The 14515-nt window shown below is 37.7% G+C and overlaps 1 protein-coding gene across 2 annotated transcripts in view; it reads right to left on the bottom strand.

The window, feature by feature from the left end:
* Positions 1 to 14515, bottom strand: part of LOC126337038 (ubiquitin conjugation factor E4 B) — a 277773-nt gene that overhangs the window by 247950 nt on the left and 15308 nt on the right. For both annotated transcript variants that reach the window (XR_007565033.1, XM_050001343.1), the window contains exon 4: positions 3689 to 3876. Coding sequence is in view for 1 of the 2 variants with exons in the window: in XM_050001343.1 (XP_049857300.1) it covers positions 3689 to 3876 (188 nt within the window). In the remaining variant the exon portion in view is untranslated. The remainder of the gene's footprint in view (positions 1 to 3688; positions 3877 to 14515) is intronic.

Raw genomic sequence — 14515 nt, 5'->3', positions numbered from 1 at the left:
TAATGTGTTGAGTCAACCGTGTAGATAGCTATTCTGAATCCTGGATAGGGATGCACACTGTGTGGAAATTACTTTCACTTCCAGTATTGAGTCCACAGCTCGTGGTCTTACGGTAGCATTCTCGCTTCCTGAGCAAGGGGTCCCAGGTTCGATTCCCGGCGGGTCAGGGATTTTCCTGCCTCGAGATGATTGGGTGTTGTTGTCTTGTCTTCATCATCATCATCATCATCATTTATACCCATTACGGTCGGAGGAAGGCAATGGCCAACCACCTACGCTACGACCTTGCCTAATCGGTAGTGCAGATCTCCTGCATCGTTCCCTAAGCTCCTCAGAGTATGGAACCTCATCATCATCATCCAGTACTGTAGTTATGAACTGCACGGTTCATCCTGAATTGGCCCTTGTTGATAATCACAAATACCATTAGGGAGGATATGTATGGGAAACTCTTCTTTACAATAAATACTTGTGACAATAGCTGCCTTGCCCCAGAAGATTATGCCAAACAACAGTATTGTGCCGAGGTATGCTAGCAATGCACTCTGCAGGTCAACAGAATGAAAGGGTGATGCAAGCAGAACTGAGATTTTTTTGTTAATTTAGCTACATCCCAGTGCGTGATCAATTCGGATGTCAAGCATCAAGAGGGTGGGGGGGTGCAAGAGAGGCACTACTAAATCAGTGTAAAACTTTAGTGCTTAGGTTGTAACATGATCACTGCCACAACATTTACTTCTTTTCGGTGACCTGGTGATTTTTATGATTTGTGTAAGACATGATTTGGCAATATTGATATCTTCAGGTGGCATATGTAGTTCCTCTCTAATGAAGTGTAATAGGTCTGCATTCATGTCTATTTTCATCTCAAATTGAATAAAAAACTTATATTGAGAAAAATATTTGTGAAAGAAATGTTAGAAGCTTTTGTCACAAATTTGAAGAATAAGAACTCTGATTTTGTGCATCCTACATATCAAATGGTAATAGTACTAATTTTGAAAAAAAGTGCATGCTGAAAGAAAGCATCATCCACAGGAGAAAAGTTTAGTACATGCCTGGACTTACACAGTCACATTCCATTACGTCTTTGGATCAAGCTGAATGGTTTATTTTTACCTCAAACATATGACTGTCTTTGAGAAGGCTTCAGATCACTCATTAAAAAAAAAATTCATGGTAGGTTCACTGAAGTTGAAAGAAAAATTTATTTTCTCATCTTTTCTGATTTATGGGTGCTGACATCCTTCTCGATACTTGGTTCAGACTGTGTGAAATCTGAATCACTGGCAGCCACATTTTGAACTTGCCATAACGCAGAAACACAGATACTTCACATCCTACTTCGTACAATGCACAATTTCAAGCGTTAGACTGTGAAGTCTTCTGTTAGAGGAAGGTGTATTATAGAACAAAGGGATAATTGTAGACTGCAGTTTCAAACCTACCACTATGATGATATCCTTACCTGGCAATCCCTGGTATACTAAGGTAACATATTCATATATCCACAAATATTATGAGTACATTCACAATAAAAATGAGTTTCTGAACAGAAAATTTTGTAAAAAGTTTGGTTCATTAATATTTGAAACTGACAATTTGTTATTTTTTTAACACTTATACTGACTTGTTTCTATTTTTCAGCATGAGAGATCTTTGAAACAATTTGTAAAAGTATTTAAGACATTCTGTGCAGATCAAGTGGTAATCTTAAGTTTTTCCACTACTTAGCACATTAGCTAATTAGATTTAACACAGTCATAAGATACTGTTCTCCGATGTCTGTTCAAAAAATTCCAGAACATTCATAATTTTACACCAATGGTGTGTTGCAGCGAAATGCGGTTAGCATCCATGCACATGCCTGTGATTAATATGTAACTGGTGGAAGTTTCACCGTTGTATGTTTGTTAGTTATTGTTCAGTATCGTAAGTGCTGCATTGAGTAGAACGTTGTGTTGCACATTTTGCAAATTTCAAGATGACAGAGTTGGAGGAGCAATGCATCAGTATTAAATTTTCATGAAACTCAAGAAAACCTTTACAGAGACATACCTAATTGTGCAGGAAGCCTACAAAGGTCAGTGCTTAAGCTATAGTCGGTGTTACAAATGGTTCACATGGTTTAAAAATGGCCGGATGGAAGTTAAGGATGACCATCATTCAGAAAACCCTTCAATGTATACTGACGACACCAATGCCAGCAACATCAACGAAACTGTGCGTGCCAATCCAAGATTGACTCTCTGAAAGATTGCAGAAGAATGAAACATTTCAGTTGGATCATGTCATTTAATCCTGACACAGCATTTCAGAATGTATCAAGTTGCCACCAAGTTCATCCCATCGTTCACGAATCAAGGCCAGAAAGACATTCGCCTCACAATCTGTGAAGAGTTTTGGATCACACAAATAAGAATGAAATGTTCCTTTAGACAATCATAACTGGTGATGAGTCGTGGGTCTACAGTTATGACGTTGAGACCAAGGTTCAATATTTACAATGGGTTGGGAAATGTTCTCCAACACCAAAAACATCCTGTCAGGTCAGGTCAAATGTCAATGCAACTCTGATGGGTTTCTCCGACTTTGAAGTATTAGTTCCTCATGAATTTGTGCCACAGGGACAAGCTGTTAATCGGTGGTACTAATCGGAAGTGTTGTGATGCCTGCGAGAAAATTGCCTGAAATGTGGCGAGACAATTCATGGCTCTTGCACCACAATAACATGCCCACACATTCATCCCTGTTAGTGTGTGACTAATGCGGTAAAATCCAAATCAGTTCGTGGTCTCACCCTCCGTACTCTCCAGACCCCGTGGGAAAAGCAGATGGGAGGCTTCGGTTTGTTGTTCCCCAATCAGGGAAGTGCAATCAGTCTAGAAAAGGGACTGCTAACAAATCACAAGTGCAACCCATCCTAGAATATTGCACAAGTGTGTGGGATCCATACCAGATAGGACTAACAGGAGATATGAAGATAGGACTAACAGAGAAGGGCAGCATGTAGGTCACAGATTTGTTTAATCTGTGGAAGAGTGTCACAGAGATACAGAAGGAACTGAAGTGGCAAGGTCTTGAAGACAGACAAACTATCCCAAGAAAGTCTATTATCAAAGTTTCAAGAACTGGCTTTAAATAATTACTCTATGGATATACTACAATCCCCTACGTATCGCTCACATAGGAACTGTGAAGATAATTACTACAGGCACAGAGGCACTCACATAGTCATTCTTCCTGCTTGCCATACATGAACGGAACAGGAAGAAATCCTAACAACTGGTACAAAGGGACGTGCCCTCTGCCATGCACCTCATGGTGGTTGGCAAAGTATAGATGTACCTGTACATATAGATGTAGATGTAGACGTGGCCGCTGCAGACCTTTTTTTTTTATATCCAAAGTTGAAAACTCCTTTGAAAGGATGAAGATTTGCAACGATGGATGAGAGGGAAGAAAATTCACAGAGGGCACTTCGCGCGATCCAGCCAGAGACTGCTTCTGATCCCAGAAGTGAAAACAGTATTGGAAGCGGAGTATCAATGGTGGAGGAGAGTATTTTGGAGTAGTCCATGCACAGTAAGTAAATGGTTAGGACAAAAAAAATTGTGGATAAAGTGCTGGAATTTTCTGACATTGTACGATGAACGCAATAAACAACTTCAAGTATCTGTTATCTTACCCGGTGCCTCAGGCCTGTGCCTTCACGTGAATCTTCTACCTCCATGTTCTCAATGCCAGAGTCTACATCCATCTGTGAAGTAGAAGCACTTTTTTCACATGGTAGCATTTCGTCAACCTCCATCTGAGAAGACGTGTCAGTGCTCTGAGAATCACTTTTCTGTGTAGTTAGAACTGGTGGCGTTTTTGCTGTAAAGAAAAGTAGAGGCATTATTTTGTACAATTGAAGATATCAAATAAAATATTTTACCAACATATCTAAACACAAGCAACTCACTCTTGCGATCAGCAGTCTATCTTTGTTACACAAATTGTGTGTGTTTGTCAAGAACAATCCCTTTTGAATATTTCCAGCAATGGGAAACTCTTCACCGAAGTTATGTTTTATGATAGTACATATGTAATCATTAGAATCAATAACAATAAATGAAAAACCTGAGAAACAAAAGGTACAATAGAGTTATTACTTGGCACACATTCTGTAAAAAGTTTTTCACATTACTTTTGTATTAATTTTTGTCCAGTTTAACCACTGAATCATCTCTAGGCACTGTTACTTTCATCATATGTTGAGTGACTTTGGGTGCTTCGTCTGACTTTACCTGCATAATCTCAATTTTTTCATTAATAACTATATGTGTTTCTCAGTCAACTTAAAGAGTACAGACATATTTGAAGAACTCTTGAAAAGTTAGTGCAGGTTTCTCTCAGATTTTAGTTTTGTGGTATTGCTATCTTAACTGAAAAATGCCATATCTTCACATCATAAGTTTCTATTTTGTTGTCTCCATAATCTTATTCTTTACCATTTTTTTCTATTATAAAATTTCCTTTGTGCCATCTAATACCATCTCACTGACATTCCTGAGTAATTTTATCCACTGAAGACACACATTTCACATGACTGTTAATTTTATTTTCCACAAATAGGGCAGTTTTGGTAGAAGTGCCATGATCAAGTCGCAAATCATGTGTAAATGCATATGTCTACCATAATACTCTCATGCATGCATCATGCACAAAATTAGTGACACATGTCACACTTACAGAAACCAGGCAACGAATGTACACGGTTACAGTTGGCAAGCATCAACTGATAAGATTATAAGGATACAGTATACTTATAAATGGTAGAAAAATTGCACTTTTTTATGGCTTTATTAAATTCTATAGTCTTTCCTGATTACACTGATATATACATCATAGGGTTTCAAATGAAAAATGACCTATACATACCAAATTTTAAAGTTACGGTCACGTATGCCACTATGCCCCCTTTATTTCTGTTACAGAAACCAGTTTTATTTAAAAAAGAACTGTGAACTTTCTGTTTTTAGCGATTATACGTATGATACATTGTATATGTTGGTAACTGTACAGGTTTCTAGTGTCTGTAAATGATTATCTTTGCTAGTATTTACTTTTGTTTCGCTGAAGCAGTTTGTTCACATGTTGCTGAATGTTTATAACACAAGTGCCACACATATTTGTGGAAGTACAAACTATGCCACCCATCAAGAAATTCAATAAAAGGAAATTCCGTGGTAACCAGTTCACAAACAAATCAAGCCACACTGTTGAAGGTAACAAATGTATCAGTTCATCAGGGAAGAAACTCCCACATGGCATGCCTCCTGGTGATTCAAATTTATTTGTTAACAATGAGGCTGTTTGTAGTGGATTTCTTGTTGTTGACGTGAGCAACTTATCTTCTTTGATAAAGGCAGTGGTGAAAAGTAAACAATGTGATGGTGTAAGCTGTCTGGAAATAACTGAACAACAAAGTAGCAGGAAGGGTTTAGTGTCAAAATTAATTGTTCTGTGTAGATTCTGCAATAAATCTACCTCGAAAATGACTTCAAACATTGTGCATAATTCATATGATGTGGAATTGAGTTGGTTTATGCAATGCATGCAATAGGAGAAGGAAAAATGGCTGCTCAAACATTTTGTGGTTTGATGGACCTTCCTCCTCCTCCTCCTCCCAGTAGGTTTAGAAAGTACAAAAAAAATAATTTTAGGTGTCTTGATGGTTGTGTCTAAAGCATCTATAAAACATGCAATAGAGAAAACTGTAAATATTAATGGAACCAGGGACATTGCTGTTGCACTTGATGGGACATCGCAATGTCGAGGATATCGTTCCTTGAATGGTGGTGTAAGTGCTACTTCTCTGGAGAATGGAAAAATTGTTGACGTTGAGTGCTTATCTAAGTACTGCCACACCTGCCATGGTAACACTGAAGGATATACTGAACATCAGTGTTCTATGAATTATGATGGTTACAGTGGAGGTATGGAGTTATGGAGTTATGGAGTGTGATGGAGCTCAAAATATTTCAGATCTTCATACATCCATACTTGAAATGGAGGACAGTGGGATGTAAGCTGGTATAAATTTATATTAAAAATGAATAAATTTCTCCAGCTGTATTTAAGGTTGCCAAAATAAAATCGACACCTTAAACACATCTGGAGGAATTTCTTAATTTTTAATATAAATATTTCAGAGGTCAGTGCCCATTTATAACATAAGATATATGAAGTATCTACATGATGGGGACACAAAACTACAACTGAGTAACCTACCAACATACTACAACCTCCTTCATGTCGTTTTCGTAAGGATTGCAAAGACAACATTACAGTACTTATGACACACACAGAGGCATTTAAACAACCATTCCTCCTCCACTCCATATGTAAATTGAACAGGTAGAAGTGCTGATAAATGGTACAATGGGAATATAACAGGACAGCTCTGATATTTTAGAGTGAGCCTTGAATCCTTGCTGACGAAGGATGTTGTGCAGCTGGAGGAGGACCACTGGTCATTACAATGATTTCTTTATTAAGGCTTGATTACAATCATCAGTGGGCACTGTGGAGAACATGACTGTGTTCTTCCCAGAGGTAATGGGCTCAGGCTGCTGACTGCACACTTCACTGCTGCGCTGTTGCTGCTGCATCACAAGGTTCCAATGTTTCATGGCCATTGTGAGTGTGGCTGGAAGCGGCAGCTACATGAACTTTGGACTGTGTCACACTTCTGAGCTCAGGGCTTAGTGATCTTCTGTTGGCACCCTGGCAAGGGCAGAGACGGCTGGAACCTTCCATCGTTCTCCTGAGATGGCGACCAAGTGTGGACCTGCTCCTAGCTTCCAGAGGTTTAGGTGGCAGACAGAAGTTCATGTCCTGGCTGAGGCAGCACAGACTTTATGTCACAATAGTGGCCTCTTGGTCGATACTGCCTGCCTGATTTGTGAGTCCTTAAATCCAGCTTCTCCATGTTGATTTCTGCTGTTCACATCAGTTAGTGTTTTGCACCAAACTATCTGCAATGTGTCAGTGACTGCCAGCTCTCACAACTGGGTTGCAATACTCTTGCAGGCTGCTTCATGCGTCAGTGACAAGTGCCGTCTGTTGTGACAAAAGCATTGCAAAGTCACTGACCATGCAGTCCATCCCCTCGCTGGCTGCAACCGATTTGGCAGTGCCCTGGTTTCCTCACGATGCTCTTCTTCTGTTTTCAAGTCTCATTTATAGCTTTATCCCTTTACACCCCTCCCTGTCATGAAAAAAATTCACCCTCGAATTTTACTGGAATAAAAAGGCTAGTTTATTTACACTTTGTATTTGTTCCTCCACTCATGGTATCACTTTGTACATTATTTGTTCAACTTCAATAGCACTTATCTCCACACAGAAGTCTTTGTTCATGGTGCACATTGCCCCTAGTCATAGTGCTTCTAATTGGTGCTGCTGTGACTTAATTGAACCAGTAGGCTGAAGTTTGGTAGTGATGGGATTTGGCCTACTTTCCACTTTAGATGATAGTATGCGACTCCCATTAGTGCAAAAATTTTAAAGGCAGCTGAGGTTAAAGATCATATAACTACTAGCCACTACTGCCATTCACTGTGGTACTTTTTTACATGCTTAAACAGGTGTCCATTGACATGTGATCATGCTGTGTAGCCAACATTCGATCAAGGGAGGTGAGCAGGGTCAGGTCTAATGTGTCATTTTGGAAGACTAGGTTTCCAGTAGTAAAATCTCAAGGGGTACATGGATCAACACATGGGTTATATTCAGAGCAGTGGTTTCTGTCATGGTGGCAGGTAATCAGAAGACTGGTCCAGATATAATACATTGGCCCCATTGATTAACATCCCCCGACCATGTAGTTCTACAAGTAGTGTGCCACTCTTGTCGACCTTGCTGGTACCAAGTAAAGATAAAGACTGTTTGAAATGCAACAGAATACAACCAGTGTAAACCCATTCTTTGAAAAAACTCTCTTTTTTTTCTGACCAGACTTGTTTCAGATATTCCATCATAAGTTCCTAGGGATGGAGCTGTCTTATGTTACCATTTATCCTACATAAGTAAACTGAGTTTGCAAAATCTTTCCCTGTGAAGCTGAAGATCTGTAATTAACATGTACAGAAACACACACACATCCTCAGTGACAATCTACCTGCTGTTCAAGCTTGATGAGAATGGACAACTACTTTCTTATCAATCAAACATGTGCTCTTTTTAAAAAATAATTAATTTATTGTAATACATATATTGGTGCTTTTTCTGTCAATCCAAGCACTGAAGCTGTGAGTAAATTTTCACCCAAAATTCCTTCAACATAGAACTTGCACCAAATCTTTCCGTATGTGCACTTGTGAGACTCCTTCAAAAAAATAACATCCTCTACACTTCCATCTTTCCTCAAATATAAATGTAACCATAAAATATATGCATACACAAAGAGAATAAGAAAACAAATAAAATACAAAAGTCCCTGGTTATCTTTCCATTCTCTTGATACTTTATTATTCCCACTCACTGCCCCAAGTGCTTAGTGAAGTGTCAAGATAACTAAAGAATTGTCTCGCTTTCCCTAACTAGTCTTCTCTTTTTTCCCTTTCCCCCAGATTCTCCCCTCCCCTCTCTGAAAGACGCTGCCAATGGTATGGGAAACATCTCTATGGTTCCCTTAAAAGGACAAATCCAACTGGTATGGACTATCATGGGGCTCATTTGGAGTTGTAGCTTAATGTTAACACCCATCATTTCTGTAGCCTGAAAGGGACCCTGATAACATGTCACAAACTTCATAATTTTTCCTTTTGGTACACATACGGGATTGTCGTCATAACCCACTGACCTAATTAATGCTTAGATAACACTGGTTTCTTATTAAGTATCCTGTCTTGTCGTTCCAAAGCTTTGGTCCTCATCTTCTTCACCTGTTGCCAAATACTTTTTAACCATTTAGAGAAATTTTTCACTGCTCAAATATCACTTCTTGGGGGAGGTATACAAAAAGGAGAAGGCACCTTCTGTCCAGAAACAACCTCCTAGGGAGACAACTCTTTGCTCATGATTTTTTGAATTGTGTGCAGCCATAATGTATGCAAATAGACCGCCCCCATTATTATGGTGTTAGTTAACATAGTAGCCTAACATCAACCATTCACCTGTGGGTGTAACACACTTGTCAGAAGTTTCTTAATGTGCGACACTGCTTCATTAAATTGGACACAAAGTTTGTCCCTTGGTCAGTTATTATTGTCTCAGGCATTCTGAACTTCAGTATTCACTGGTTTAGCATTGAAAGTGCTACTGTTTCGGCCTTCTGCTTTCGTATCGCTATCGCAGAAACAAAATGTGATTATTGTCAAAACACACTTGTTTCCTGTTGGTGTTTGTGCAAAAGGTCCAAGAATATCTACCCCAAAGCACATGAAATGGTTTATCTGCTTCTGGCAATATGTGTAACATAAGCTTTTGGTGACTGGGCTCCCCCTATTGCACACATGGTATGCAATTCTTTGCTTAACAAGTGACGTTATGTCCATGCGTTGACCAACAGAAATTTTTTGCTACTCCGCATTCCGTTGCCCTGCAGCCAGTGTGTCCCACTAAAAATGAATTATGTGGCAGTGTAATCTGTCTCACAGTAGCATAGCAAAGTCGTTGACCACACTGCCTCTCGATAGCTGTGACCAACTGTCAGTGTCCTGGTTTCATAATTATGCTCTTCTGCTGATTCCAAGACTTGTTTTATTATTTTATCCCTTTACAGGAAGTACACTCTGCCATGTACTTCACAGTGGTTTGCACAGTACAGATGTAGATACACATGTCTTCCTTTCAGCTGAAGTGTTTATCCAGCAGCCCTTTTGCAGGACTAAGCCAAAGTAGCCCAAGTTATAGGTTGTAACTGAGTCAACAACTTCACTTAAGATCTGTCGCCTTGATGCTTGTGTCTTCTACTCCAATTGTAGAGGGTTGGGAGTTATAAGACAGCTTGCATATATGACAACTAGCTACAGAATCACAAAACTACTATTAATAAACTTTGTATTTTGGCTCTCTCACAATACAATTACAATATCGGTATACTGATTGCTATTCAGCTACTTTTACATAGCCAAGCTTATAACTGAATCTCTCGCACTGTAATCACAGAAGTAAGTGACAGATTACAGAACATTCTTAATTTGTTTTGGAGTGTGGCCATTGTCACCAGCCCCTCTTGTTCTGTGAATTTCATGACACCTGCAAGCCTGGACACCAAAGTATAAGCGACCTATTCCCCGCAGGTGGAGGCGCTCCCTTGCTGTCGTGCTTCGGCAATGCTCTGCGCTCACATTTCCCTCCTCGCATCTGTCCGTAGATCAAACAAATGTGTGCACAGTGGGAAATTCTTTCTATATGCTATTTATCTAATTAACTTTTCTCCGTGAACATCTGTCATCGGTTTAGTTGGAAGAAGTAAAACATGAGATTACATAATAACAACATGTTCCAGAACACAGCTAACCAATGCCTTTTTTCTACTAGGTGATATAGCATAGGCAACAATGTGGTAGGCATGCTTCTGCCACTTGAAAAGGGTATCTGCACTGAAACTGGCCAGTTGTGGAAAGTAAAATTTTTAACTGTCATTACAATTTGCACTCCTGCAAAAAATTTAATGAGACGGTGACATCCTGCAAATGTAAATTAACTGGATTTGTTAAGTTCAGCATTTTTATATTATGTTCCTATTGTTGTTTCCTAGGTACTCTCACCTTGTTAGTAGTTGCCTTGTCCCATTAGAGAATTTATTATTATTTATTTCCTTTCTCAGACATTATGTCTGGTTAAAAATGGAAAGTGACGTGGACCTTGATCAAGCGTGACTTCCTTTTAACTGTACGGTATATGTTACATTGCATTTAGGAACTTTCGGGTAATTCAACGTGTATCAATAATTACAGATTTCTGTAGTTGTATATATACTTTTGGATGTAGCTGTATTGCGTTGATGTACTGGTGGATATTGTGTGGTATGACTCCTGTAGTTGATAGTATAATTGGTATAATGTCAACTTTATCCTGATGCCACATGTCCTTGACTTCCTCAGCCAGTTGGATGTATTTTTCAATTTTTTCTCCTGTTATCTTCTGTATATTTGTTGTATTGGGTATGGATATTTCTATTAGTTGTGTTGATTTCTTCTTTTTATTGGTGAGTATGATGTCAGGTTTGTTATGTGGTGGTGTTTTATCTATTATAATGGTTCTGTTCCAATATAATTTATATTCATCATTCTCCAGTACATTTTGTGGTGCATACTTGTATATGGGAACATGTTGTTTTATTAGTTTATGTTGTATGGCAAGTTGTTGATGTATTATTTTTGCTACATTGCCATGTCTTCTGGTGTACTCTGTATTTGCTTGTATTGTACATCCGCTTGTGATGTGATCTACTGTTTCTATTTGTTGTGTGCAAAGTCTGCATTTATATGTTGTGGTATTGTGATCTCCAATAATATGCTTGCTGTAATATCTGCTATTTATTGTTTGATCCTGTATCGCAATCATGAATCCTTCTGTCTCACTCTATATATTGCCTTTTCTTAGCCATGTGTTGGATGCATCTTGATTGATGTGTGGCTGTGTTAGATGATACAGGTGCTTGCCATGTAGTGTTTTCGTTTTCCAATTTGCTTTCTTCGTATCTGTTGATGTTATGTGATCTAAAGGGTTGTAGAAGTGGTTATGAAATTGCAATGGTGTAGCTGGTGTATTTATATGAGTGATTGCTTTGTGTATTTTGCTAGTTTCACCTCATTCTATAAAGAATTTTCTTAAATTGTCTACCTGTCCATAATGTAGGTTTTTTATGTCAATAAATCCCCTTCCTCCTTCCTTTCTGCTTAATGTGAATCTTTCTGTTGCTGAATGTATGTGATGTATTCTATATTTGTGGCATTGTGATCCTGTAAGTGTATTGAGTGCTTCTAGGTCTGTGTTACTCCATTTCACTACTCCAAATGAGTAGGTCAATATTGGTATAGCATAAGTATTTATAGCTTTTGTCTTGTTTCTTGCTGTCAATTCTGTTTACAGTATTAGTCTTTGTCTATATTTTTCTTTTTTCTATTTTCTTTTAGTTCTTCTTTAATATTTATATTATCTATTCCTATTTTTGTCTGTATTGTAGATATCTATAGGCATCTGTTTTTTTCCATCACTTCTATGCAGTCACTGTGGTTATCCAATATGTAATCTTCTTGTTTAGTGTGTTTTCCCTTGACTATGCTATTTTTCTTACATTTGTCTGTTCCAAAAGCCATATTTATATCATTGCTGAATAATTCTGTTATCTTTAGGAATTGGTTGGGTTGTTGATTTGTTGCTGCCAGTAGTTTTAGATCATCCATGTATAGCAAATGTGTGATTTTGTGCTGGTATGTTCCAGTAATATTATATCCATAATTTGTATTCTATAGCATGTTGGATAGTGGGTTCAGAGCAAGGCAAAACCAGAAAGGACTTGAGTCTCCTTGGTATATTCCACGCTTAATCTGTATTGGCTGTGATGTGATATTATTTGAATATGTTTGGATATTAAGAGTGGTTTTCCAATTTTTCATTCCTATGTTTAAGAACTGTATCAATTTAGGATCTACTTTGTATACTTCCAATACTTGTAGTAACCATGAGTGAGGTACACTATCAAAAGCTTTTTGGTAATCAATGTATGAATAGTGTAGTGACCTTTGTTTAGTTTTAGCTTGGTATGTCACCTCTGCATCTATTATCAGTTGCTCTTCACATCCTAGTGCTCCTTTGCAGCAGCCTTTTTGTTCTTCATTTATAATTTTGTTCTGTGTTGTATGTGTCATTAATTTCTGTGTAATGACTGAAGTTCATATTTTGTATATTGTTGGTAGGCATGTTATGGGGTGATATTTTGCTGGGTTTGCTGTGTCTGTTTGATCTTTAGGTTTCAGATAAGTTATTCCTTGTGCAAGTGTATCAGGGACTGTGTATGGGTCTGCAACGTAACTGTTAAATAATTTAGTTTGATGTGAATGTGTTGAGGTGAACTTCTTTAGCCAGAAATTTGCTATTTTATCTTTTCCAGGGGCTTTCCAATTGTGCGTAGAATTAATTGCTCGGGTGACTTAATGTTGCAAAATTATCACTTCAGGCATTTGTGGCATCATCTTGTATGAGTCTGTTTCTGCTTGTATCCACCGTGCATGTCCATTATGTTGTACCGGGTTTGACCATATGTTGCTCCAGAAGTGTTCCATGTCCGTTATGTTTGGTGGATTATCTATTTTAATGTGTGTGTTATCTATTGTCTGGTAAAATTTCTTTTGGTTTGTGTTGAATGTTTGGTTTTGTTTCCTTCTATTTTAACTTTTTTTGTATCTTCTAAGTCGTTTGGCCAATGCTCGTAATGTCTGCTTCTTTTCATCTAATTGCTCTATCGGTTCTCGTTGTGAGATTTTACTTAACCTTTTTCGTTTTTTGTCTGATATTTCATTTCTTATAAATTGTGTTAGCTGTCCGATGTCTTTTCCCTGTTTTTCTATTCTGATCTGTAGCCTGTGTTGTCATGCTGGTTTTGTGGGTTTCTTCTGTGTGTTGGTTGGTTCTGATCTCTGCCTAGTGTGTATATTTAGTGTAGTGAGTTCTCCTATATAAACCAGTAGTTGTAACTCTTACATAGTTGTATTTTCATTTATTTTGTTGTGTATGATTGTGTTGATAGTTGTTGTTGTTGTTGTTTCGACTTGTGGGTTATTTGGTAGTCTATGCAACAATGGTCTAATGACTGTATTTCTGTCTTTGTATTCTATATATGTCAGCTGAAATTTTTCTTCTATATCTAACATGTGTGTCACTTTGTGTCCTATTTGTGCTTGTTCTGGTGGCTGTCTTAAGATTTCATTTTCCTCTGATTGTTTAATTGATGTGTGTTGTTCTTTGTTTGTTTGCTCTGGGATGTTTGAGTCCATTACTGTATTTTCTCCTTCTTCTTCTGATTGCGCATTATTTTGTTCCAATATTTGTTGTACTTGTTGTTTGATGTTTTCTAATTCTGAAGGGATTATCCTGTTATTTTTGATTATTACACGGATCTGAACAGCTAGTCGTTTTTCTGTTAACAATTTTAATTCTGAGTATCTGGTAATAAATGTTGTGTATACTTGTGATCTGTATCCAGTTATTATTATTATTATTATTATTATTATTATTATTATTGTTTCCTTCTTCAGATGTCCAACTTCTTTAGACATTTATCTAAGTACCTTTGTTACTTTATTGTCCCCTGTACGTTGGTTACTCTTCACTGATTAAGATGCTTAACTGGATGTTGTACACCTAGCAGTTTTTAAATAAATTCTCTTAATCAACATTTTTATGAGTTAACTGTCTATTAAAAGCTGAAAGTGTTTTAAGATTATCACACCTTGTATCATATCTTTATTGTTTGGTGAAATTTAGTCAATAATGTTTTTTAATTTTTTTCAGTCCT

The sequence above is a fragment of the Schistocerca gregaria genome, chromosome 2, assembly GCF_023897955.1.
Source record: "Schistocerca gregaria isolate iqSchGreg1 chromosome 2, iqSchGreg1.2, whole genome shotgun sequence".
NCBI lineage: Eukaryota > Metazoa > Arthropoda > Insecta > Orthoptera > Acrididae > Schistocerca > Schistocerca gregaria.
The sequence above is the reverse complement of the archived record's forward strand: the minus strand, read 5'-3'. Positions and strand labels throughout refer to the sequence as shown.